General features: G+C 53.6%; 8 protein-coding genes across 9 annotated transcripts; 3 read left to right on the top strand and 5 right to left on the bottom strand.

The window, feature by feature from the left end:
- Window positions 1-1,565: 1,565 nt before the first annotated feature.
- Window positions 1,566-1,901, bottom strand: PV07_02932 (uncharacterized protein; the record flags this gene model as incomplete). The annotated part of the gene is made up of 1 exon (XM_016389584.1): window positions 1,566-1,901. One exon carries the CDS (start codon window positions 1,899-1,901, stop codon window positions 1,566-1,568), a length of 336 nt encoding a protein of 111 aa, XP_016251486.1.
- A 1,228-nt stretch (window positions 1,902-3,129) lies between these two features.
- PV07_02933 (uncharacterized protein) lies at window positions 3,130-5,088 on the bottom strand (the record flags this gene model as incomplete). The annotated part of the gene is made up of 6 exons (XM_016389585.1): window positions 3,130-3,365; window positions 3,428-4,398; window positions 4,452-4,557; window positions 4,616-4,782; window positions 4,833-4,921; window positions 5,008-5,088. The coding sequence occupies 6 exons, from the start codon at window positions 5,086-5,088 to the stop codon at window positions 3,130-3,132; spliced, it is 1,650 nt and encodes a 549-aa protein (XP_016251487.1).
- Window positions 5,089-5,584: 496 nt separating this feature from the next.
- PV07_02934 lies at window positions 5,585-8,356 on the bottom strand. Of its 2 annotated transcripts, XM_016389587.1 has the most exons (3): window positions 7,416-8,356; window positions 7,234-7,318; window positions 5,585-7,185 (listed from the first exon to the last, which is right to left on the bottom strand). In XM_016389587.1, exons 1-3 carry the CDS (start codon window positions 7,575-7,577, stop codon window positions 5,879-5,881), a joined length of 1,554 nt encoding a protein of 517 aa, XP_016251489.1. In that variant the 5' UTR covers window positions 7,578-8,356; the 3' UTR covers window positions 5,585-5,878. The 2 variants fall into 2 exon arrangements, with proteins under 2 accessions (XP_016251489.1, XP_016251488.1); XM_016389586.1 differs by having other exon boundaries at window positions 5,585-7,318.
- A 1,152-nt stretch (window positions 8,357-9,508) lies between these two features.
- On the bottom strand, window positions 9,509-11,806 carry PV07_02935 (uncharacterized protein). Its single transcript, XM_016389588.1, has 3 exons — window positions 11,582-11,806; window positions 9,844-11,531; window positions 9,509-9,747 (listed from the first exon to the last, which is right to left on the bottom strand). The coding sequence occupies exons 1-3, from the start codon at window positions 11,607-11,609 to the stop codon at window positions 9,739-9,741; spliced, it is 1,725 nt and encodes a 574-aa protein (XP_016251490.1). The 5' UTR covers window positions 11,610-11,806; the 3' UTR covers window positions 9,509-9,738.
- Window positions 11,807-13,129: 1,323 nt separating this feature from the next.
- Window positions 13,130-16,920, top strand: PV07_02936 (uncharacterized protein). Its single transcript, XM_016389589.1, has 2 exons — window positions 13,130-15,627; window positions 15,686-16,920. Exons 1-2 carry the CDS (start codon window positions 13,562-13,564, stop codon window positions 15,927-15,929), a joined length of 2,310 nt encoding a protein of 769 aa, XP_016251491.1. The 5' UTR covers window positions 13,130-13,561; the 3' UTR covers window positions 15,930-16,920.
- A 304-nt stretch (window positions 16,921-17,224) lies between these two features.
- On the top strand, window positions 17,225-19,589 carry PV07_02937 (uncharacterized protein). Its single transcript, XM_016389590.1, has 2 exons — window positions 17,225-17,736; window positions 17,785-19,589. Exons 1-2 carry the CDS (start codon window positions 17,727-17,729, stop codon window positions 18,987-18,989), a joined length of 1,215 nt encoding a protein of 404 aa, XP_016251492.1. The 5' UTR covers window positions 17,225-17,726; the 3' UTR covers window positions 18,990-19,589.
- A 25-nt stretch (window positions 19,590-19,614) lies between these two features.
- On the top strand, window positions 19,615-21,503 carry PV07_02938 (uncharacterized protein). The gene has a single exon (XM_016389591.1). It carries the CDS (start codon window positions 20,114-20,116, stop codon window positions 21,281-21,283), a length of 1,170 nt encoding a protein of 389 aa, XP_016251493.1. The 5' UTR covers window positions 19,615-20,113; the 3' UTR covers window positions 21,284-21,503.
- On the bottom strand, window positions 21,327-24,254 carry PV07_02939 (uncharacterized protein). Its single transcript, XM_016389592.1, has 2 exons — window positions 23,844-24,254; window positions 21,327-23,758 (listed from the first exon to the last, which is right to left on the bottom strand). The coding sequence occupies exons 1-2, from the start codon at window positions 24,171-24,173 to the stop codon at window positions 22,274-22,276; spliced, it is 1,815 nt and encodes a 604-aa protein (XP_016251494.1). The 5' UTR covers window positions 24,174-24,254; the 3' UTR covers window positions 21,327-22,273.
- Between the last annotated feature and the right edge of the window lie 45 nt (window positions 24,255-24,299).

Raw genomic sequence — 24,299 nt, forward strand, 5'->3', positions numbered from 1 at the left:
TGCGCCTGCAAGGGGAGATGGCCTTGCAGGAGGACCGACGACGGCGCACAGACACGCCAATAGCAGGCCTCTTGCGGTCTTCATGAATGGCTTGGTGAATGAGGACCACTTGCCTCGTGTACACAGCGTAGGATCCATGTGGACGGGAAGCCGGACGGCAATCTTTGAGCCAGTGGCGACGAACAAAGCACAAACCAAGCATCTTGGGCGGTACGGCCGTATTAGGCAAATGCTGGGTGTCATGTTATTACAACAACGGCTCCTCATTATTGACCGGGTGAGATGCAACGACGGCTGAAACGGGGGACGTGGAGACATGATGGGCGACGAGTGAGATGGGATCGTTCAACTGATGCACGTGTCGACGAATATAGAGTCGTTGTCATGGGCGAAGTTGGGGGGGAAAGGGGGGCTGAGGCAGAGATAGAGCCAGAGACAGACGCAGAGACGGGGCAGGGCTGCTGACTAGTTGACTGCTCTGGAGGGAGCAAGGCTGGACGGATCAAGAGAAGAGAAGAAGGTCTACAGCCTCATCAACAATGATCCTGGCGCAGTTCGAAACATCCAAAACAGCAACAAGGTGGTGGTGGTGGTGCTGCGCCTCCCAGCCACGCAATGCTCTCTGTTTCTGTTCTGTTTCATGCGTTCAGTTGCTGCACACCTTTGGGCTGTCTACTCAGGCTCGCGGCCTCACACACACACAAACAAATATCGGCTACACAAAGGAGTACAATAGGGACAAGACTCAGGCAATTAACATCGAATACTATTGGCGTCGTAAACTACCTATATTTCCGCATCCATCTTTTCCCCAACAAATCAAATCGCAGAATCTCCCCTGCCCTCTAAATCCCAGAATCGAATACTGGCTGCCATCATAACACGCTGACGGGAATCCGGGGGCCATATCCATGGCAGCCTCATATCGTGTGGTATCATATCATCATGGTTGTATGCAATCGTCAAGTCGTCGTGCTCTGAAGCCTAGCCTTGGTGGCTTTGCGTGATTCACAACGGAAAGGAAATTCGTGTGTGTGGTGTGTGTGTGTGTGTGCGTGTGTGGTCGATAAAGGTCCGTGCGTCAATCAACCGGTATTTTTTCAATGCATTAGGGCTGCGGTGGATGCGAGAAAATGGGCGAATACCAGCTCTCTAAGCGAGACAGTGGCGTCCCAGTGTGGTGCCATGCTCGCAAAGACCACGAAACATGGATGACCAACTGTTGCCGTCGTAGCGCTGGAAAGGCGGGGATCGTGAAAAAAATGTCTAGTTGTGGTTGTTGGTCGTCCGTGGTGCCGGCAGATCCACCAGCTGCACTCCAAGCTCCAAGAATGTTGCAGTCGTCATGCTCGGGAAGGGGTTTTGGCCACTGTCGCACGAGATGTTGGCCTCGCAGGAAGGGTTTGCCTCGGCTGGAAATGGTGTCGCACCCAATGCTATCTAGGTACCAAGGAGAAAAGGACAAAATGGTGCTTGCTCATGGTCAAGAGCTTGTGGATGATGCTGTCGCAAAAGAGAGAGAGACAGAGAGAGAGAGTGTGTGTGTGTGTCAAGGTGTGACGTCGTCAGGCACTCGGTGCTGCATAGTGGATTTTTGCGCCGGGCAGACCTCTGGCGACCACCTGGTACGTCGAGGGCGAGGACAGCGATGCAAGGTGCTCCGTGGAACCATCCTCCTTGGCGGCTGCAGCAGTCAATCGAGGCCGCATAGTCGAGGGCTCGTTGAAGAAATCGTCGTCTCGGTGATTCTCAAACGAGAACCCGGTGCTGAAGAGCAATCGCATTAGACTCTTGATCATGGTCGCCAATGGGTAGTGCACAACGAGGGTGTGGTCGAACTGGAGAGAGACAGGGAGAGAGAGAAGAGCATACAAGACGAAGCCGAGCAGATATGCTGCCATTGATATGGCCACCCCTTGAGGTTGGGAGTGGTGCGAGCAAGTGGGGTGGAATGTCGACGTCGTCGCTTGCATCAGCTGCTTCCAAAAAACTGGGTAGCGATGCGGGGGGTTCAAGGGACCCAGTAGCAGTGGAATGACTTGCGGGATCGGATGATGTCTTTGCTCTCCGAAGGGGTGTGCGCGGCTGTGCCGGGTGTCAGTCCTGTGGGTTGGGGGGAAACAAAGTTGGTGGCTGGGCTGGGTTGATGGGCGATGGTTGAACCAAGTAGACAGTGATGCAGCCCTTGGGGAGGACCACGTGTATATATGTTTTTGTCTGCCTCTCCACAGCACACAGGAGGCTTTGAGGAAAAGGGCTTTGCGAGATCGAGGCTGATGGCAGATCCATCAAGTCCATCTCACCACGGCAGCCACTCGAAGCGCCCCAAGGATTCCGGCTGGAGGCGTTCGTAAATAGAGCCCATCATTGTCCATGGTCCTTCTCCGCATGACAGCAGCCTCAAACTGGTGCGCTAGCTGTTACTATTCTCCCTTGTCCGATGGGAGTCTCAGCGCATAGTTCGATTCGGGGGCCGCGGCGGGCGGTGGGTGTCCAATGCTATTGAGTTCGGCGAGACTTCGATCCTGAAGGCCTGGAACAATGAGCCCTTGGGTCATGCGATGGCTAACATTCTCCCATCGCCAGGCCATGTGCCGTTCCAGACACTGAGGACTCCACGATGCCCCTTATTGTCGGAAGTTCCTCTCAGATTGTTTTATTGCCTCCAGCCAGCCTCATTGTGTGTTTTTGCTCTGGGCAAGAAAGTATCGTCCATTTTGGGAGGTCGCTGGGGACGCTCAGGGCCGCTTGTGTGACGTTGATCACTGGTTTTGGGACATCAGTGGAGATGCCCACCGCTCCCAGGCCTTGGGGGGCGCAGCGGCCAGGGTGCAATCCACCAGGAGCTTCAAGCCCAATGGAGATCCAGGTTTTGGCGATGGCTTGACCTGGACTGGCCTAGGCTCTCGTTCAGGGCGCCCATGGTGCCAGATGACAACATCTGCACCAAAAATTCCTCATTCTTGCGTGGACGCTGTCGCGTCGCCGGCCATGCCTCTGCAGCATGAGTGCCGTCCACCCGCCTGGCATGTGGGCGAAAACTCGAACTCGAGCACAGCAAGAAATCCCCTTTTCAAAGATATGGTATGCACTGAAACATCGGTATCCTTATTGTTGGATCATCCTCCCCTATGTATCTCCTGCCGATCGCAGTTTCACCCAAACACCGTCACGAGGAGACATCGTTACGCCGATGCTGAAGGTTGTCTCCTTATCCTCCATATCGTATCGAGTGTCTTCACTCGGCCAATTGCGTGAATCCCTCGGTAGGCTTTGTGATGCGGGACTGTCAACAGCCTCGAGGCGGTCAAACTTCTGCAGGATGCGGACGATCAGATAGGAGACGGTCATCATTGCCATGTTCTCTGGGACACTTTGTCAGTCTGTTCAGGGCTAAACTCAACGACGCTAATCGACAGTGACTTACTGCCCAGGCAGACGCGGGGTCCGAGTATGAAGGGCACGAAGGCTCCCTCGAAGTCACCCACTGTGCCAGCGCCAACCTCTTCCCATCGTTCTGGTCGAAACGCGTCAGCATCCATCCCAAAGATATCTCGTCGATGGTGCAATGCATAAATGTTGAAGGCCACCTTGGTGCCTGCCGGTACCAACAGCGGGCTTTTGCCGTCAGGACCGCCCCCTTCTGGGAGTATAGTATTGACTTTGGCCGTACGCCCATTCAGGGGTACCACAGGAAAGATCCGCAGTGTTTCGTTCAGGACGTGGCGGAGATACGGGAGAGCGGCGATATCTGCCGCCGTTGGAAGCCTACCCCTGGGCAAGTGAGTATCGATCAAGCTCCGAAGCTTTGCCATGACTTCGGTATGTCTGGCCAGGGCATAGATCACCCATGAGGCGAATGAGGCTGAGGTATCCCTACTTGCCACCAGCAAAGCCAAAAGCTGATCCCTTATGACATCGGCGGGAATATTGTCCCTGGCCACCAGTGAATGCATGAACGACGTGGTACCTCCTTTTCCCAGGTCTTCGACGATCGTCTGCGACTGGGACTGTCGTGCGTCTTCCAGGTATCGGTTGACGAATGCTTGACAAGTCCGACAAGATCGTCGAAATCGAGGTGAATCGCGAAGCCAATAGAAGTTGATGAGCTGACCTCTCTGCCCTAGCATGTGAAGAGCGTGATCGACGGCCAGAGAAAAATCTCCTGCGCTCCCTTTATCCTGCTCTCCTGACCAGTGTTTCAAGTCCAAGAGCAAGGAATCGGTGCTGTGCCCGAAGACTGCCTCGGTTGCGAAGTCGGTGCTCAACTTCAGGAACAAGTCGCCAATGTCGACGGGCATGTTCCTGGATGCCACGTCGTTCAGCCGGCGCAGCAGATGCTGGACGTGGCCTTCCAATTGTACAAAGTCTTGATCAAAGTTTCTCGTGAAATGTGGTCTACACCAATATTGATATCAGTATCGTCCTATGATCTCGGAAAGCCCACAGACCTCAACATGGCGCGAGATCTAGTCCATTCTCGACCATCCAAGGCCAGAATACCGTGGCCGATGAGGGCGCCGAAGTTTCCCGCACGGTCTGACCCAATCTCATAGTCTGGGAAGATAGGGTCAGTACGACCTGCTATGTCGTGCGAGGTTGACGCACAACCAACCTTTGAAGCGGGTTTTGCACACGGTTTGCACATTGGCTGGGGATCTGGTCAAAACCACCAGCTGGCCGGTCACTCGTTGGCTATAGGTGTGGCCATGTTTCTCGAATTCTTGCAGCATGAACGCCGGCAGTCTACCTGCTCGGTCTGCTTTGAGGGTCGGCAGCATTCTAGGCTTGTCAGGATGAGGCTCAAACAGTAGGGATTCAATAGATGATACTTGTCCAGGCCAAAGGGTAGCCACCACGGGTTGTGTAAATGCCTCTGGGCTGGTTTGCAGCCGTTGGAGGATGCAAACGCTGACAAGTCCTGAAGGAGCCAGGTCAGTCCGATAGCCAAACATATCGTCCCGTATGAGAATTGTATGGGGCCGCGGGTATGCGAGTATGTTGTACCTTCCATCGTTTCCATCGTTCCATCCCAGCCCACGCGAGGAATAGGGCCGAGCACAACAGTAAGGCCCCGAATGTATCCATTGTTTTAGATTCACATTCACAAGACTTTTGCAAATTTTCCTCGGTAAAAGAAGGCGGCGGGTGCTGTTCTAAGAAGACAATAGGCGCCGTTGGAAAAGCGGTAAATGGTAATTATGATTCTGTATCTCCATGGCACCGGGAGTGACAGGTGGAAGAGATGTCCATGGTCTCTCAGAGACAAGAATTGAGGACAGACCTGGGACCTGAGGGTCGGATTTGTTGCGGAATTCGGTAAAGTCTTTGATTCTCTGGTAGGCACTGGCGTGTAGGTACATGATTAGCCCCGAGTGAGTGGCGCAGTCTGCCGGGTTTGACCATGGGCTGGTAACCATACCAGAAGCAGGTCATGTCTTGGGAGGTTTGACGATTTCTGCCACCTCATGAGAGAGAATCAATGCAGTCAAGATCAGACTGGAGTCAGGGATGATGGAGGTGTTGCGAAGAGTTTCCTGCGGAAGATGGTGCAGGCTACAACTACTGCAATACAAAAGCGACACAAAATCGAATGACTCGCAGGCCTCAATTTGCAACAACAGAAGCATTAAAAGAAGACCAGTGAACAACCCTGGATCCTAACAAACGCCAGATCGACCCGACCCATCCCAAAGGGCAAGATATGTGCACCCAGAACTCCTTCATCATTCGCCATTCCCATACTAGCCGTCTCTTTAAGGTTCCTCTCTCATCACTCGTTGTCCTCATCAAGACACCAACATAAGTGCGGCACCCAGTTCCCCCAGTCTAATGGTTCGTATGCTGACTTTGGCAACCGTCTCAGCGCCGTCGGTGATCACAGGTGCGGCACCCATTTCCCCCAGTCTACTTGTTCGTATGCTGACTTCGACATCCACCTCAACGCCGCAAATGATTCGACAAGCACATAGAGCCTAGACAAGCCATAAACAAAAGCCACAGCGATCGATGCCGGGATTCTCCACCAAGGGACAATCACTCCATCAGTCACCTTCCCCTTCTTGACTCTTCTGTGGGCCAAATACTCCTCAAAGTGGTCCATGAAGAACCAGACGACCACACAACTTATCAGCACAATGGACGCGATCCGCCAGAGCAATCGTTCAATGTTGGTCGCCAGAGGTATATTCCATGCTGCAATATGAAGGCCGGCATAAGCAAGCGTTGTGATAGCGCAGACAAGTGTGACTGGTTTTTCCATCACCGGCAGGCGGTCGTTGCGAATTCGATTTGCATCATAGGGTTTTCGCCCCCAGAAATGGCCATATACGTCGGTGAATGAGGCGGTAAATGTCGGGAGGCCATCATCGATGATCGTCAGCTTGTTGTACGGCGCCAGGAGTTTGCCATCGTTGTCGACCACGTTACTCGTTTGATGTCCTGTGATATATTCCTGCAGCAAATCTCGCTGCTTGCCGTTCCTCTCCACGAATTTCAATTCGATGTCTTCGATGGCATAGCCCGGCATATCGAGCACAATAAAAGTTTGCACATCGTAGGGTTTCCGATACCAGGCGATGAAAGTGCCTAACGTACAAACAACGAATGACAAAGTCGTGACCTCCAGTGTCGTTGTTTCCAGTTTTTGGATGGTTCGGGCGATCACCTGTATGGCAAGCGATCCCACTTGCAAGATGGCCAAGAATTTGGCCAGACTGTCGGATTTGCTTCGGTCATTGATTTCCAAGGGCGTTATCTTGGGCAGGTCGATGTATCTCTTCCGAACCAGGTGGTTGATGTGTTTGGCGGTGACAATGTACACCTGGCCCGTGCTGTCTCTGAGCCGGAAGCCACCCATGTTGGCATAGAATGCATGCCGCAATGTCCACCTCTCATCATGTTTCCTTCTTTTCAGCTCTTCAAACGTCTCAGCTCGGCGCAATTTTGGTCGTGTCCTCTCTGCTTCCGGTGCCTCTTCCGAATCAGGTTCAAGATTGGGACCCCTAAGCTCGATTGTTGGGGTAGCCGTGGACTTTGCGTTCAGTCTCTCGCCAGCCTCCATTTCATGTGCCTCGTCAAGCTCGGCGATGACATCTCTCATTTCGCGCCAGCAAGCACGAGCCAAGGACCACTGGCCGGCAGCTAACAGTAAAACGATTTCGGGAACCATGCAGCAGTTTCCGACTAGGCATGCGTTAGTTGGACGTTCAACAAGAATGAAGGGGAGCGAACCCCATTTTATCCTCCTCAGCCACAAGGCGAACATTGTGTCGGTATCAGGGGGAGCCGGCACGTTGAGATGGACGGCGGTCCAAACCTAGTGTTCCCTTTAGCATTAGTCAATCAGGTCGGGATATACAGGGCGTCCGCCAAAGCTCATCAGAACACTGATAGGCGATTTGAAAAGTACATACACAAATGAAGACGGTGAACAAGCATGACCAGACGATATCCATCGTACCTCGCTGATTGGGAGAATCTTGCCATGAGACAAAGTCATCGGATTTATTGCTGTCTTCTTGCGCGCCACCTGATGCCGAAAGCAATAGAATGAGAAAACCCGAAGATATTTTCATGGTGCCTGTTGCTGTTGGAATGAAGAGGTAAGGAAACTCGAGTCGATGATCCTGGGACTAATTTCAAGGAACAAGGGGCACAGTCGTTATATGTGCAGAGCGAATGGCCCATCTGAAAAACGGGCGAGGCTCAAGTACCAGCAGATATACGGCGCCGTGCATTGTCGCCGACTGGTATACTGAATCGCCCAACAGGTGGAATCGCCGAGAGTCCGTATGTATCCGCGCTTTGAGAGATTGTAAGCCTCAATACGAATAGTTGGCGTACAGTCAGAATGGTTGTATGTGAAATCATGAGCTGCTGCACAAAGTCGCTGGTTGAGGGGTGCCATCAATGACACAGCCTCGTGGAAAGAGTCATGACCGCTGAGACAAGCGTAGAGGCAGAAAGGGAAAGAAGCCACACAAGAAGATGCAGTACAGCAGAAGGGGGGTTTCACAACGCTCTTTCAAACCCGAGCCTCAGCTGCGTCGTCAACGTTGGACAATGGATGAATCATCGGTGACACAACCAACTGCGAACGGAAGGTATAATGGTCGTGGCGGGCCTGGTCCACCACGTTCTGAGCGACCCGACCCTTTCCTCGGGCCTTCTGGGGCTGCGAGCAAGAGGGGGAGATTGGGAGAGGGCACAGAAGAACAAAGTTCGCCCTTAGGTACCACGAATGCCCCCTTCAACAAGGCGCCCTCGGAAGACCGAAGCAGTCTAGACGGAGAGGTAGTGGGGTCGCGTGTAAGTGACCATTTTCTTGTAAGTGTTTTAGAAACGCATCGTTTCGAAACCGAGTCGGCTCAGACGTGAGATGTTTTTGCGGCTTTACCACAATACATACTTCCAGCCCCCAAGAGTGATGGTTGCGCAAGGTTTCTTGTCGCCGTGATAGCCGCCACATCTCAGGTCGATCAACCCTATCGAAAGAGGCTGGGTCGCAGAGCCCAGCTGCAAGTGGATGAACGAGTAGGCGAGGTAGGTTTGCACCAACGTCCCGAAGCGTCAAGGGCCGTTCTGCTGAAGGGTGTTTGATTTGGCTAGCATCTGCCCAATTGTCAATAATAGAGCGAATCTTGTAGGGCCAAAACGCAGCCACGCATCCTTTTCATTCGTCCACACTTGGTGCGTGCCTTATGGTCAGGCGGTGCCTTGCAACGATGCAAATTCCTCTGCATAAGGTGGATAAATCTGCGGGATATGCCACCGTCCCATCCTCTCAGTCTGCAATGAAGAGTTATGTTTGGCGTCTTGGCCCAAGAAACACATTGGAGCACCGAGGTGGTGGGAATTGATGGTGGTGGACTTGAGTTGATGATACAGCGCAGGCGAGCCTCCGGGAGGTGAGTTGTTCTGGGTCGAGGAATCCGATCCATGACTAAGTTTGCATCCAAGCGTCCACGCGTCCCAAAAGACCGCAGCGAGGAAAACAGACACACGTAATAACGAATATGTTCCCTCTGCGATGGTCAGCCCATTGCCCTTACTACGTACACTACGGTACCATCCTGGCCCCCGGTGACTCCGCGTTCATCACCTCAAATGTTGAGCAAGGCGGTTAGCTCGGTGCCACCGAGTTCGCTTCGCGTGCCATTCTCTCAGAACCGCGATGTCTGCTTCAATTCACCGGTCTGAAACCCTCGAGGGCCATTTCCAGAGGAAAAACCACGTCCAAAGGGAAGTTGGGGGAAGCCTCAATTCTTGGCTGAGCACTGGACACGAGCCGCAGGTGGATGTGCATCCTTTCCAAGGCGACACCCTAGGGCGCTGTCGCTTTGCTCGGCTGTATAGTCTCTTGGATCGGAATTTGACGCCCAGCATTTGGCCCATGGTCTCATGTTTCAGACATCTCGGATCAAATCTTAGCCCTCTTTGATGGTCAAAAGTGCCCTGGAAAGAGGCCTGATAAGGGGAGAAGAAAAGGTAGCGAGGATGTGGAATACTCTAAGCGCCAGCCCAAGATGAATTAGAATGCGGCCTGGTTATAGTCTCGGTGGCCTCGCCTTGCCCGTCGACAATATCTCGTTTCAGAGGGTGCTCTGCAAAGTGATCCATCAGCATGGTCACTAGAGCCAGGAACAATAGACAGCTTGATGCCCGTTTGCTGGACTAAGCACTCTCATTGCATGCTCCCATCGTTCTCGGCGACATTCTTGTGTCTAACGCTTTCGCCTACGCTTGCTAAAGAGTACATCAGCAGGGTCCAAGGTACATACCACATCCAACCGGCGACAGGCCAGTCGAAGGTATACCGTGTGCGGCTGTCTCTCAACTCACCTGAATCCGCCACTCATCCACCAAACCCTTGTAGTCCTCTGGGCCATATGGATACCAGATCTCCGCCCACCAGGTCTTCTTCCTCCTGAACCTCAATCCTAGATCCCTCAGCAACATGTCCATGTACGGCACCGCATCGAATACAAAGTCTGGGAATTGCTTCCCGAACGCGCCCGGGTACCGCCATTTGCCGAACTGTGTCTGCAAGATTGTTTCGTAGGCCACAGCATCGGGGTCGAAACTTTTCGTGGGGTTGAGTCGTTGAGCGGAGAGTTGGTTGTTTAGATAAGCAGTGAGCCAGAGAGCTTGGGCTTGTGCGACTGGGACGGTGTGAATCGTCAGAAGAATACCTAGGAAAGCGATGGATGGAGTATTGATGCTTGTGGGTGGCACCATAAAGCGATACAGCCGGAAAGGACGTTGATTGACAACGGCTTCATCCTTTGCTGGCTGCAGAGGCTGGTAGTTCTGGTATACATCTGGTTGGTCTTTAAGTCGTGGAAAGCGACCCAGAATCTCCTCATCAGCGCGACTGACGAGGCTGGTTTCTGGTTCAGTAGAATCATGCGGAATCCCTAGCTCTGCGTCTATACCTTCAGGTAGGAATTTCATGGATGGTCGATGGTGCCAGCCTGTCGAGCAGATCAAAGCGTCGCCACTGACTGTTGTGCCGTTGCTCAGATGGGCGGTTCCTTTGGAGAGATGATCGATGTCGGCAACATGAACCTTGATGGTGCCGTTGCGGACATACTCGAAAATATCAGTGGGATAGTTCAAGATTGACACCGACGAGGCATGCCAAAAAGTGGGCAGCTTTGGCCTCAGCTTTGCGGTCTCGGGATGCTTGTTATATCCGGTCCGCTCATCCAGATCGCCCGTTAGAACGTCCCAGAACCTGTCGACGAAGAATCTTCCGATCCAGGTACCGTGCAGCATCTTGCGAACCCAGGCGAAGCCGTCTTGGGCACCCCAGATGCACGGGCTGAACCAGGTGAGAAACCTCACGCCCACCAAGCCTTCAAGTCTCTTTTGAAAAGGTGTAACAAGGGGTGGTGACATCCAATTGGCGCCGTGGCCAGACTCACGAATAATCCAGTCGACCGTGACCCCTTGCGAGGCAAAGGTGTATGCCACGTCGTACGAAGACTTGGAGCCTCCGAGGAGAATGATATTCCTCGCCGACTTCACCAGCCCTTCTACACGACCCTTGAGATCCCTGACGTGGAAGACGGGAGCCTCAAAATTGTCCTGACCGCGAAATTGAGGAACAAATGGATTGTTTGTCAGCCCGGTAGCAATGACGAGCTTGTTCGTAGTCACACTCACGACGGAGTTGGAAATATCTCGGTAGCTGATTCTCCATTCGTTTGGAGATAGACGCTCAACAACCTCAACCTTGGAGTTGAGCTTCGTCCGCCGAGTCAGATCAAATTCAGCTGCAAATGCCTGAAGGTATTGGTGCAGCTTCGGACCTGGTATGTGCTCTCCAGCGCTGATTCCTAACGTAGCTCGATCGAGCGGGAAATCCGAATATTCGTAAGAGCCTACAAGGTTGTTCGAGTGAAGGCCTGGGTACTGTCGATTGGCCGACCACGTTCCTCCAATTGATTCAGCCGAGTCCAGCATCAACAATCGAGCAGCTGGATACACATCCAAATATGTTTTGGCCATGATAAGCCCATGGATGCCTTTTCGAGTTCAGAAGCGTTCTCTGACCCACCCTCACAAGGCGACTCACCGGCTCCAATGATCACTAAGTCGTACATTGTCTATCTGCATCAATGTTAAGCTGGGACAATGAGTGGATGGTGTAGATTTCTTTGTCAATGGGTGACGGTGTGACTGCGGAATTCCGCAATTCTGGCTAAGTAGGTCTTGTATTTACCAGGATAAGCTCAGAGTGTCATATTCTCATTGATGGCGCATCCAGGATTTACAATGCTGACGCATGGTTGTAAGACACTGGGTAGAGTGAGAAGCAGCACGCTTCAACATGCCAGGCTTGAGATTAGACGAAAATACAGTCACGTGGCAGCGGGTAGCTTGTTCTGTCGAAACTGATGCGGGGATCTGTTTACGGATCGACAACCTTTTGCCCAGAGGAGCTTTATACAAACAAACATCTCTTGCCCATGCCAACCCTCAGGTGCGGACCCAAGCATGTTCCTCTTCGGGTCCCAGTATGCGTATTATACTCCGTACGTTGTCCTCCGTGGTTTCACCGAGGTAAGACACTTCGGATCGTAATGGAGATTCGCCGAAGATTGCTCAGAGAGCACATTGTCGATATCCAGATGATCTAACGCAGTGACCCGATGCAATAGCCAAGGGGAAGGCTCGAGGGCAAAGGCGCTATTGACGGGGATGATGGCTGATGACGAAAAGTGTAAGACGATTGGAAGACAGCCGACCTGACACGCGAGCAGAGATTCATCTTGTCCAGCTGGGGTCGAGAACGTCTTGAAGCTGGCCTAGCTTGATGCCATGTGTGGACGCAGGTGCATCGAACGAATATTATCACCTGCAACATGAATGGATGATTCGACGATGGAGACGCAATTCAAGTCTGATCAAAGACGAGGGAATTTGCAGGGGCAAAGACGGTGGCCAGAGAAATGTGATTGGAGTGGGCGCAGTGTGTAACGAGGGAGCCTGGGATGAGGTTAGTGGATGCGCGAAGTTGGGGGTCGGAAATTGACAATTGATTGACCACTAGCCGTGACTGCGAACCAGATGTCACCATTGTGGCGATGCCAATAAACATGTCCCTGAGGTCCCGATTGGAGAGCCGACCGAGGGAATTGTGAGTGGTTGTTGCTGCAGAGAAGGAAGATGCTTCTCTCTCAAAGAGTTTGCTGGACTGATGGAGTTGGTTGAGGAGTCGGAATCAGGTACGCTGCGAGAGGAATCGACAGATACCATGTAACCCCATACATGTTCCTTCAAGCTCTCGACACCCTTACTAAAGCCCACTACTCAATAGCCACCCGCAAGCCCAGAGGCGCCCGCTGGAGGCACTGGCTTGTTCCTGGCGCCGCTTGAGATCAGCGGGGACCTGCGCAGCGCTGCCGTTTTGCCCAAATTTCAGGCGGGGGTTGCGAAATTCAGTCCCCGCAGCCACTCCGTTAACTTCATTAACCCGTGCAGCTTGGAGCTCCCTGATCCCGGCTAGTCAGGGCCAGTCAGGGCCAGTCAGGCTAGTGGCCGCTCAACGAGAATCTCTGATGCGCCTAAAGCGACCCATTCGTCGGGGCACCATGAGGAAGCCCTCCGTGGCTCCGATCTCACCAGGACCCAGCACTGCGTATTGCACATGGAGCCTTGGCAGTCTGCAGTGTTGCTTCTCCTCGTCTCCTTTGTACCTATGCAATATCGTTTGCTTTCAGCATCTTGTGCTCTGCTTTGAGCAAGACCGCCATCCGTCGTCTTTCCTTTCAGTCATTCTCTTTGTCACTCGTTCCCCCAACTGCAGTCATTCTTTTGGTACCTCACCAGAGTCATTCGTTGCATTAGCACTCCAGCTGCTGTTGTGGATTGGCCCTTCGCCTTCATTCCGGCCGCAGTCTGGACCTCACATTGACCACCAACACAACTTCACCCCTCCCGGATCACCAAAGGCTACAGTTCTCTGCCCGTCACCATGTCATGCTAGAGTAATTGTTAATCGACGCCTTTTCCCTTGTCGGCAGACAAACAACCCTCTATCCGCCCTAATATCATGTCCTCCCCCATTCTCCCTGAGGATGAACCGCAAATCCAGCCCAGGAACCCCTTTGCTCGACCAGGTCCCATCCCCGATATCCGGTTAGAAGGCCTCTACCTGGAAAGACCCCCTTCGCTGGTACAGAGAGCCGAATCATCGTCAAGTTCATCGAGCCCGGCAACTACAACCTCATGTGGTCCAAACGACAATTCGGGCGCATGTGAGAAATATTACGGGTCCGATGGGTCGAGTACAACCTTGCCAATTGTTTTGGGGGTGGTCATTCCTCTAGGGATTGCGTTGATCCTGCTGCTATATCTGCACCGAAGGCATGTGAAGAAGCTGAGGCGGGAAGATGCAGAAGACAAGCACAAATCCCTCGACTTCGGCCTCCTTGAATCGAAGAGCAACCCAGGGAAGAAGAATGGCCGAAAAGCTCCAGAGATGTCAATGGCCGGTGAGAAAGAGACGGGCGGTAGACGTGGACGTGGCTTGTCGCTTGATATGGGTGCGAACAACCCTTATCTTCTGCCTCCTGAACTCCATCATTCTCGGGAGTCGCTGCATTCGCTGTCTCGTTCCATAAACACTGGTGACGACAAATATCGCGCCACCACATTCATTCCTGACGATGGTTCTATTCGCCCACCATCAAGTCTCAGAAGTCCGGTGGACGATTCGTCAAGCTATACCGGGTCTTCCACCCGCAGATTTCCCTTCGACTCGAAGCAGAATTTGCTACGCAATGCTCAAGAGCCTGCAAATGGGCCGCCCCCTTCCGGACGCAATACTCCAGCAGAATCAGCACCGGGGGGTCTTAATCCTATGCCAGCAGGCAAAAACAATAACTTGCTTCTTCCTACCATGCCCGATCCCGTACGAGACTCGTTCGTGAGCACGGCGAGTAGTAATGGTGCGGTGAATGCCCTGAGAGCCAGCAACAACTATCTTGGCCAGTTCATTAGTGGCGGCGGAGCATTTGAGGAGGAACCCAGCAAGAAAGAACCCATACTGTCCGTGAAAGAGGTCCCCGCTGAGACACCTGTTGTGCAAGTCCAGGCGCCTCCTGCGGCCGTACTTAAAGACACTCCACCCTCACTCCCACTGCCCGCAACCTCAAAATCTCAGGGGCAGACACCTACAGTACCCGGGATTACGTTGAATACACCAGAAGAGCGTCAACCAAGACTACCCCAACTGAGTTTCATCGACTCCTCAGGCAATGGACATCAGATTCCGGCACCCAAAGACGACCTTCATACTACTTTCGATTCATCGAAGACACCCCAGGTCCATGATGCTCCTTCACCAGAACTCTCTCATTCAGAACACTCGCATAATCAGCCGTCGCAGGGTCAACACCCGGCTCAACAAGAGGAAGACGACTACTACGAGGAATACGAGGCGTATGGGGACCAGGATCAACAATACAATGACGATCACGGGTATTACGATTACCAAGATTATGATGACTACACTGGGTACGATCCTCGTCGACTCACAATGGGCCTGCGACCATTGCCTCCCGACGATCCCTCCGAAAACCCCGAGCAGCGCGCCAACCGTATCAGATCATTTTACAAGGAATACTTTGATGACTCCAAACCACAAAACCATGCTCAGAACATGCAATATCATGACGGTGCTGAAGGTTATTACCAGGACAACTATGGGCCTGGTGCCTATCAAGATGACTACTATGATCAAGCGGCGTATTATCCACCTCGAGGAATGTCACAAAACGGCACTTATGGAAGACATCGCGCTACGGTGTCTAATGGAAGCTACCAGACAGGTCCCAGGGCATTTTCATCGGCGTCGGGTCGGTATGGAGGATATCCTCGTATGCCACCGAAGAAGAACTTGCCGCCACCCAAGCCGCTGAACGTCCTGCCCACACCGGCCAAACTCAAGGAGGACACGTTTTTGCCGATTGATTTCGCTCCCCCTCAGAAAATTCATAACCAGAGGTCTGGTACTCCGGATACTCTTCGCGGAGGACTGAGACCTTACTCCCCAGCAGTCAGAGCTCACATTCCACTGGCATCTTCATTCGATGACCTGGCAGTCATACCCAGCCCGTAAGTCTTTTTCCAAAATCATATGATGGGTGATCGTGGCTAATCAATTTATCGGCAGGCATCAATTGAGAAAGTCATCCACGTTCACCGCCCTTGACTTTGCACCGCCGTCGCGACTACGAGTTAACGATACGGCGAGTGAAACGGGGAGTATTCGCAGCAATCGATCTGGAATATCGGCTGTACACCTCCATAACATCCGGACTGGCGCGTACCGAGTCAGTCGCATACCGAAGGAAGTTGCAGGGACCAGAGACGAGCTAGCGGCAGCGTTGAGGCCACAGTGGGATCTAAACCGATGAATACCCTTGACGGAGCGTGATGTATCTACCTACATTGACCGACATCTTTGACTCAAGGAGATGACTCTATATGGGACTTTTCTAAGCATGGCGAGTGGCGTTTTGGAGAGCTCCTCTCGGCGGAGCGTCGTTCTCGCTCGGGGTATCTGAGGCCTGAGTGTCTCTTGGGCACACTGTCCTTATCAAAAAGTTCACATGTACAATATCACATTGGGGAGTTTATCTCCCGCCCCTAAAGATCTTTGCGGTCCTCACTGGAGACCAAGCAAAAAAGCGTTCTCTGTGATTGGATGGTCGACCCTCCTGCGAGCTTGTTCTGCTTCTTCTCGTACGGAATTCATGCGAGCTGCATGAAGCCGCTCTTGCAGCTCGGGATTCATGTTCCAAGTTTATCCGAGTGGACAATGGGTAGAGGAGAGGTTCCCTAAGCGCAGCAACCAGCCAGAATCGGGCAGCTCGGAAGGTCTGATACGGGGAAGCAGAAGCGGAGAGGCGGAAACAGATCCAGAAAGCCAGGAAGGACTGCTGGGAGAATCGGCACCTTGCAGGACTGGCGTTTCCCGAACAGCTCAATATGGGCACCAAGGACCCAATGGTAGGGGCTGATGGTCGTACAATACCTTGGCTTCGGAGCAGCTTGTGTATCACATCGACAAAGGGAGGTGGACTGTATTTTGGTTGTGACGGCGGCAGTCTCACCTCATCGGGTCGTCGATGATACACAGCGCACTCAGTACTATGGGGCATGGGATCGGTCCCGAAGCTGCAAAGAGCCGCACCACAGGACATACATTGTACCGGTACTGGCGCAGTCCATGCCCTTGGAGCCCCTCATCAATGGGACGATCATCGTATGATGATGCGGATGATTTCCAACGCCATGAGGAGGATCCTGGCAGACGGGCGTGATGAATGCTAGGGTAGTGCCCAGTTTTGTTCTCGACAACGGCCGCCACGGCTGGTGCAAATCTCAGTCTGCACGGAATCTCGGCTCTGAGGGTGTTGGAAGAGGGTGCTAAACTGAAAATCCTAATAGCGCGGGAGTCGCCTTGGGTGGACAGTTACAAGTAGGTAGTTGAAGCCCCAGAGCAGCAAACTGCAGAGGCCCTTAACCTCTTAGTTGGCGGCCATGTTCCAGGTGCCAGTTGGTGCCAGGGCCCAGGGCCCGGTGTCCTGCAAGCTCCTGGAGTCCTGGTAAGTTTAGCACGCAGCTTACCCAATAATAATCATAGGAGCCCCACCACCAAGCACCCATCATCCACAGCCCTCAACTATTGCTGTTTCCATCGTCGCCAGTTTTCCTCGCTTCCCTCTGCGGCCTCTTTCTGTCTCGGGCTCGCCACTGCTGCGCCTTCCGGCAAGCTCATCTTCTCTCGCTCGACATTGAAATGTCGTCTCTCCTTGTCTGTGTTTCTCGAAGTCATTGCATAATTATATCGTCCCCTACCTCACTGTATAGCTCCCCCGTCTGATCGGATATCGTTCGCAGTCGATCCTCATAGTCATCATCATCTCCCTGCATGTATCATTGGACGGACTAGGGACCACACTCACAGCCCTCGCGTCCTGACACATCAATTCGACTCTGTCTGCCCCCCTACCTGGCTTTTTGCGGCTGACGGGCAAGTTCGAGTTTCTCACTTTACAACAGGGAGGTCGTGATATTTTGGAATTCAATCACCTACAACCATTTTGAGGACCTCTTGGAAGACCGGCAGAGTGGGTGTTGCTACGCGTGGGAGGTGGTGAGGCAGGGATTGCTTGCCATCAAGACTCCCTCCACAGCCTCAGGCCACAATGTCAACTGGTATGGAAAGGCTCCTTTTGCCTCAACTCCCAACCTAACAGATGGTAGATACGAGTGCGACCGACTCGGTCATCACGACTGTTATCGGCACTACCTCGACCAGCTTTACTACGTCCTTCTCTACCACCGTCACGGTCACAGATTCATCGACGTCCGATACCACATCCGACACCTCCCAGAGTACAATCACCTCCTCTATCTCGATTCCTCCCTCAACTACCGTGGTACCTGCCTCTACCACGCCTGTTGATACCAGTCCCAGTGTCATTATCGCCACAGAAACTGTCACTCAAACTCCTTCATCGTCCCCAGGAGGCAATCAGAGCCCTACGGTTGTTGTCGTCACCTCTACATTCTCCCCAGACACCCCGACCTCAAACACTGCAACTACCTCATTAACGGTCACTCCCTCCACCAGCTCATCTCCCACTCCGTCAGCATTGAGTGCTTCAGGGTCCGGCTCCAGCTCCAGCGGTCTCAGCTCTGGTGCCAAGATCGCCATAGCGGTCATCATACCTATTGCGGTGATTGCAGCATTATTTTTGATTGGGTTCTTCTGCTGGAGGAAGCGGAAGGCCAGGAAGAATGCGGAAGAACTGCGCAAGAGCGAGATGGCAGAATATGGCTTCAATCCTAACAGCGATCCGACGCTGGGAGTCGCCGCAGCCGCCTACACTGACAATCAATCTGAAGGACAAGATGACACCAGTGGATATCGCGGATGGGGAGCAACATCGTCGAATAGGAAAGCTTCGACCACGCTAGGTTCCAACGGACGAGCTGCTGGAGGTCTTGCTCTGTCGGAGAGCAGCAGTCAACCCGGGGGTTACGCTACGCAGGCTTCACCTAATGCCACTTCTGACCAATACTCTGCAGATCCCTTGATGAACGGTCACCCGGAGAGCGGCGATGGCGTCGCGGCCCTGGGGACTACCGGAGGACTCAGCAGGCATCGCAGTGGGACAGGAGACATTCGCCGTGGACCCTCTAATGCTTCGTCCGCATATTCTTCGGGCCACCACTCCGAGGCCTCTTCAGAGGCGCCTCAAATGCCTGGCCCATACTATCAGGAAGAAGTCCCTTACAACATATACAACGAAGCAAACGCCGGCCACGGACCCTACGGCGACGGTTCGTACGGGGGAGCCGGGACGCAACCAGTCATCCGGGACAATCAAGCACGAAGGAACACCCGCATCGAGCGAGCACCAACCTTCCCGCAAGCTCAGGGCGGAATTTCGCAGAACTTTTAAGCCGATCTAAGAAGTGATTTTGTTTGTTGGATTCTTTTTGATGTGGATTTGTGGGAGGCATCGTCAGTTTGGGAAAAGCATTTGGGCAGTTTTCTTCGGGTCGATCTCACCCGCCATTTCTTTTTACTTATACCCTGCACTGTTACCTTCGCTGACATTTGACGAATCTCTTATGGATCATGGGAATTTCGCATTTCACCTGGAGTACTGGCTGGCCATCCAACGAGATCTTCCGGGAGTCTCAAAGGCAGCATACACACATTTTATTCGCTCAGGATTGAGCATGTAATTACGGAGACGGGAGGGGCGAGCTGCGAAATATCAGGAGCAGCAATGGTGGCCGACAGGGTGTTGTCGACGGTCGATGTATCTAAGTTCCAGCAGAAGTTACCTTGACAAAGGTCGAGATTGTGCAGCCGATATCAATATGGTCCTGCGAGATCGGGAATCCACCTCTTGAAGACTACTCTGCACTTTGACATCTTTCTGTTCGATCCTAATCACGACTCGTTAGAAGAAGCCAACCAATCCTTGAAATTAACGCAAGGCTGACAGATTGACACTAATCGTATCGATAAGCAGAGCCTTGTTCTGTGCGACGTGGAATATTGGCTCCAAGGTGTGATGCATTCGAGTCCCAGAGAAATTGAGGTAGCCCTCGTCCATTTCAGACTCAACGTTGGCGAGACTGAGAGAGTTGTCGCAGGGCACAAGAACGCATCTTCATCTTTGCGGACATTGGTTGCATCTCCAAGATCCCGAGCGATCAGAGGCAACGTCTCGGCTTCCACGAGGGTACCGGGGCCAAATGCCTCGAGTCACCACCACATCGTGTCCTGTGTTGTACGTGACTCATTGTGTACAAGCCTCGCCCTCGGGATCCTGTCAGGGGGCCAAGATCAGTCGATACGATATATCGTCCCTTCAAAGCTCTGGCTCTCGCCTCCGGACTGTTTCTTTCGACCTCAAGCGTGTGATAAAGACTTGGCGCGGTCTGATTCTTCACGGTGGAAAATATTGGACTCTGTGTCTCCCCTCACGTCTCGACGTCTACACTTAACAGCTCCTTGCTCAGGGGCTCTTTACTGGTGCCTTTGTCGCCCCCGACACTCACTTACTTACTCATGCCAGGCCGTGGACGTGGACGTGGCCGGGGCGGGTTCCGCCACGACTCGCTGCCTCGTTCGGTGCTGGTCTCCAAAGCGCTCTCCCGCCTCCTGCGCCATGCGGCCGTGGAGGAACGCATCCCCATCGACAACCACGGATACGTGCGGATGGATCACCTGCTGGGATGGCACAAATTACGGAACATGAAGCCGCCCGTGACGTTTGCGGAGGTAGTCGAGGTTGTCAGGGAGAACGACAAGAAGAGGTTCGCGATGAAGTACGTCGGCGCCGGCGCCGGCGAGGAAGGTGAGACGGCTGCCGATGCTGGGGCCAAGGTCGAGGAGACGGAGACGCCGACCATCGAGACAGACACGAACGAGACGCGGGCGGAAACAGAGACACAGCGCGCAATTTCAACATTTGAGTCGCTAGGCAACGACGAGGACGAGGCTGAGGCCGAGGCCGACACGAGAAGAAGGTTCTTCATCCGCGCCACGCAGGGCCACAGCATGAAGGCCGTCGAGGCCGAGCACCTGCTGACCCCGATCTCGCTGGGTGACCCGGCCGGCGTCCCGGACACGGTCGTGCACGGCACGTTCTACGGCGCGTGGGACAAGATCCTGCGCAGCGGCGGGCTGAAGAGCATGACGAGGAACCACGTCCATTTCGCGACGGGCCCCTCGTTGGCAGAGGTCCTGCCACCCGCATCATCGACCGCGGGCGGTGGCGACGGCGGCGACGACAACGGCAAACCCAGAACCCTGGGCGCGTTGCTGGGCAGGAACAAGGTCATCAGCGGGATGCGGGGCGACGCCCAGATCCTCATCTACGTGGACATCCGCAGGGCGCTGGCCGAGGCCCCGGCCATGAAATGGTGGCGGAGCGAGAACGGCGTCATCCTCTCCGACGGCCTGGTTGCTGGCGCCGGCGCCGGCGCCAGCGCCGATGCCGATGCCGCGCAGTCCTCCGACGCAGCAGCCGACACGACCAAGGCCGAGAAACTCGTGCCGGTCGAGTTCTTCGCCGCGGCCGTCGAAGTCAAGCAAGGCCTCGGCCTGCTCTGGGAGGCCGGCAAGGGCGCCGTCCGCGACCTGCCCGAACAGCTGCGCACGAGGGGCGTGCCGAGAGGGAAAGGAGGAGGCGGGCTGCCCCGTGGGAGAGGGAAAAGCAGAGATATCTCTAGCTAGCTAGAGACGGAAGGATGGGCGGCCAGCAGAAGTGGGATGATGATGATGATGATGGGGACATAATAAATAACGCTGTCTTTCACTCTTATCGATCTGGGACGCTTTCGACCTTTGGATACCTACCTACCTCTCTGTGTACGTAGAAAGGACAATCCCAGGGTCCCACACCCAAAAAGGATTGTTCATCGAAAACCGGGAGCGTGATATCCCTCCACCCTCGCCTGTCACTCTCCACACCGTTCTGCTTCGTATCTCGAGGACTGACATGACCATTCGACCATGGCGAGGAGACCCGGAGAGGGGATCAACCCTTGGGGCCACTGTGCTGAAAGAACAAGGCTCCGAGGCTCTTCCCGTGTAGTGTCTTTGTTTGCTCTCGCAACCAGCCCACGCCGTCACAGTCCGCTCACTCATCCCCCCATCTGGACACTGCCAATCCGATATAACTCGGTGACCTCGCTAAATCGACTGTAGACAGTTCATAAACATGCTCGAACAAGCGGCTTAGACCGACTTCTCCGCCCGTGCTTCTCCTTCCGCAGATGCTCGGTGAAATGGGACGATCCGAGACGGGCTGAGGGAGACCAACGGGTTCGAAGCATCATGCTCTACCGTAACCTTTTACCTCAACCTGGCTGTCTCTCAACTTGGTCCACCAGACGCTCTCATCGTTTCTTCTGTTTTTTGGGCCCCAGCACACCGGGGGACGGGTAGAGCGAGGGCCCCTTGTTTGTGCTTCCTTCCGGAATGCTCCATGCCTTGCTTCCGTAGCTATACCTTGATAAATCGAGGTACCATGCCGTGCGTCAGCGAGTACATACCTCACTTGCAAACCACCGAGCTGTCTGGAGGCTCTTCCAACATAGTGCTTCCCACAGCACTGTGTTGCCTCTAAAATTGGTTTCACTGCATTGTTACTTGAAGATGTCTCGAAGGCCCGTGCTTCAGACGGCGCCCAGCAGCAAGAAAATAACAGTGTCTTCTCCCAGCTCATTTTCCAGGCGTAGCGGGAGGACCCATATTAGTCTTCTTTGTCGGAGGCAATCCAGGCACCTTGAACCCTCCATTTGACGCTGAAGAATTGACTTGAGTAAAGGTGCCACTTGAAAAGTAACCCGCGCTTTCAGCCTCGCGCTTCCTCTTCAGCTCGGCCTGCACTTTGGGATCGACCAACTCAAGGCCTTGGACGGGTGTGAATGCGATCGAACTTGCAGTGCCTGCCCCAACGCTACTGGTTCGAAGACCTTGAGCTCGGAGTGCAGTAACGTTTCCCCCACCAACAGAAGATCCAAAGCCTCGCAGGGAAGTGGTTGTGCCGTTGTTCAAACTTGTTGCCGTACCAGAGACACCCCAGCCGGGATTCTTTTTGCTCAACTTCGCCATGGTTCGACGATCGACCTGTGTGGCTCGTATCCTGCCCTCATTTTGAGCACCAATCATGCCAAGTCCCACTGTCTCCTCTCCGGTTCCGTAGCCCACTTCTCTTTCTTCTTTACCAAACGCCATGCGGTTCTGTTGTTTCCTGAGCTCGGTCATGGCATATGCTTCCTTCGCTTTGCGGGCTCTTCTTCCTCCACGCTTTCTGCTTGGTTTGTCATCGGGGGCGGGCAGAGCCCTCACACCTCTGTTCGGTGGGGGCTCGGTTAGCTTATCGAGCCGCCGCAGGCACTCGTTGAGTAGTTGCTCGCCTGTTGAGCCGTCGCGGGATTGATGAACGCTATCGACTCGAGCAGCAAGGATGAGCTTCCCTGACACAATTCGCATCGCCTGCACCCTTAGATCATTTGGGATTTCTTGTATGAGGGGTGAATGGTAGAGGTAACCTTGTTGTCGAATCCCCACATTGGTGGCTAAGCCACTCTGCCTCTGCCTCTTTGAACCCATTGCAGGGACGTTGCGATCAGGTGTCTTTGCGAGGTTCTTGAGCCCACCGGCAAAGTTGAGCAATTGAGCAGCAGTAAGCGAACCAATAAGCACGGTGAGGTTTGGAGCAAAGACGTTCATTCTTGACTGCACGTATTCGGTCAAGATCTTCTTGGCTTTGTCCAGCTGCAGAACCATTTCGCAGGCCCGAAGGGTTGTTTCAAGTTCTTGTTCGCTCAGATCTTGACCTTTTGTTGTTGTGCCTTCCACTGTGACAACCATCAACGTCGGTCCGTCCAAGACAGCCCTCAGAGGAGCCCCGACAATGTTATCGCTAGAGTCGGCTAAACTTTTGATGTTGTCTATAGGACCGTTTCTGATGATCGCGACTGTTTTGGCATAATCGATCGGGTTGGCCACGAGGGTCTCTAATTCCGGGAAACGTGCAGAGTAGTGATCGCGAATGAACTTGTGGACTAGGATGATTTCGCTGTCAATCTGTGTAGACAGGGAGTTTGCCTGAGTCAAGAGGGCGTACTCGGGGTTATCTTCGACGGAGCCGACCGTCGTCGTCCGTTGATCGGGCGGTATGTTTTGATAATGTGCTATTTTCTGCAAGGTGGAGGAACCGTCAGGGCTGTGTTCGGATTGTGTAAACGGACAAGGCTTTGATCTACGGGGAAGGGCATGATCTTACCTCGAGAACAGGCTCTAGAGTCTTCATGAGACCGGCTACGCTTCTGACATCGCGCACGCCTCCCAGTCGCATCTTTTCAACCTTAGCCTTGGTATCTTCCTCATCGTCGACGGCCTCGACGGCATTGGCGCTAGCCTCCTGAGCAGCAAGTTCTTCCTCCGCATCTTCCAGCTCTTCCTCGTCGCCATCCCTCTCTATGTGTTCGGTCGCGAGTTCCAGGCTATTTGTATGGTCTGCTTCGTCTCCGTCTCGAAAACCATTTGCGTTGTCGTTGTTTTCGTCGCCGGAATCCTCAAAGTCGTTAAGTAGTTCGTCTGCTAAGGTCGCCATTGCCAGGTAGCTGGTGAGAGTGGTTGGCAATGACTTCGGCCTTATTCAAAAGTTGAAGCCTCGTTGGAGTTTGAAAGGTCGAGTGCGGAGTTGGTCCCAACACTCAGCCTGGCATGGAAATTACTA

The sequence above is a fragment of the Cladophialophora immunda genome (assembly GCF_000835495.1).
Source record: "Cladophialophora immunda strain CBS 83496 unplaced genomic scaffold supercont1.2, whole genome shotgun sequence".
Taxonomy (NCBI): Eukaryota; Fungi; Ascomycota; class Eurotiomycetes; order Chaetothyriales; family Herpotrichiellaceae; genus Cladophialophora; species Cladophialophora immunda.

Bases quoted from the DNA above. Each gene is read 5' to 3' on its own strand.
- PV07_02934 (XM_016389586.1), bottom strand. From the start codon at position 7,577: ATGAAAATATCTTCGGGTTTTCTCATTCTATTGCTTTCGGCATCAGGT. The intron at 7,319-7,415 runs GTATGTACTTTT...AGGGAACACTAG, and splicing joins TGTTCACCGTCTTCATTTGT to GTTTGGACCGCCGTCCATCT.
- PV07_02936 (XM_016389589.1), top strand. From the start codon at position 13,562: ATGTCCTCCCCCATTCTCCCTGAGGATGAACCGCAAATCCAGCCCAGG. The intron at 15,628-15,685 runs GTAAGTCTTTTT...ATTTATCGGCAG, and splicing joins CTGGCAGTCATACCCAGCCC to GCATCAATTGAGAAAGTCAT.
- PV07_02938 (XM_016389591.1), top strand. From the start codon at position 20,114: ATGCCAGGCCGTGGACGTGGACGTGGCCGGGGCGGGTTCCGCCACGAC.
- PV07_02939 (XM_016389592.1), bottom strand. From the start codon at position 24,173: ATGGCGACCTTAGCAGACGAACTACTTAACGACTTTGAGGATTCCGGC. The intron at 23,759-23,843 runs GTAAGATCATGC...TCCACCTTGCAG, and splicing joins CTCTAGAGCCTGTTCTCGAG to AAAATAGCACATTATCAAAA.
- PV07_02935 (XM_016389588.1), bottom strand. From the start codon at position 11,609: ATGTACGACTTAGTGATCATTGGAGCCG. The intron at 11,532-11,581 runs GTGAGTCGCCTT...GAACTCGAAAAG, and splicing joins CTTAGTGATCATTGGAGCCG to GCATCCATGGGCTTATCATG.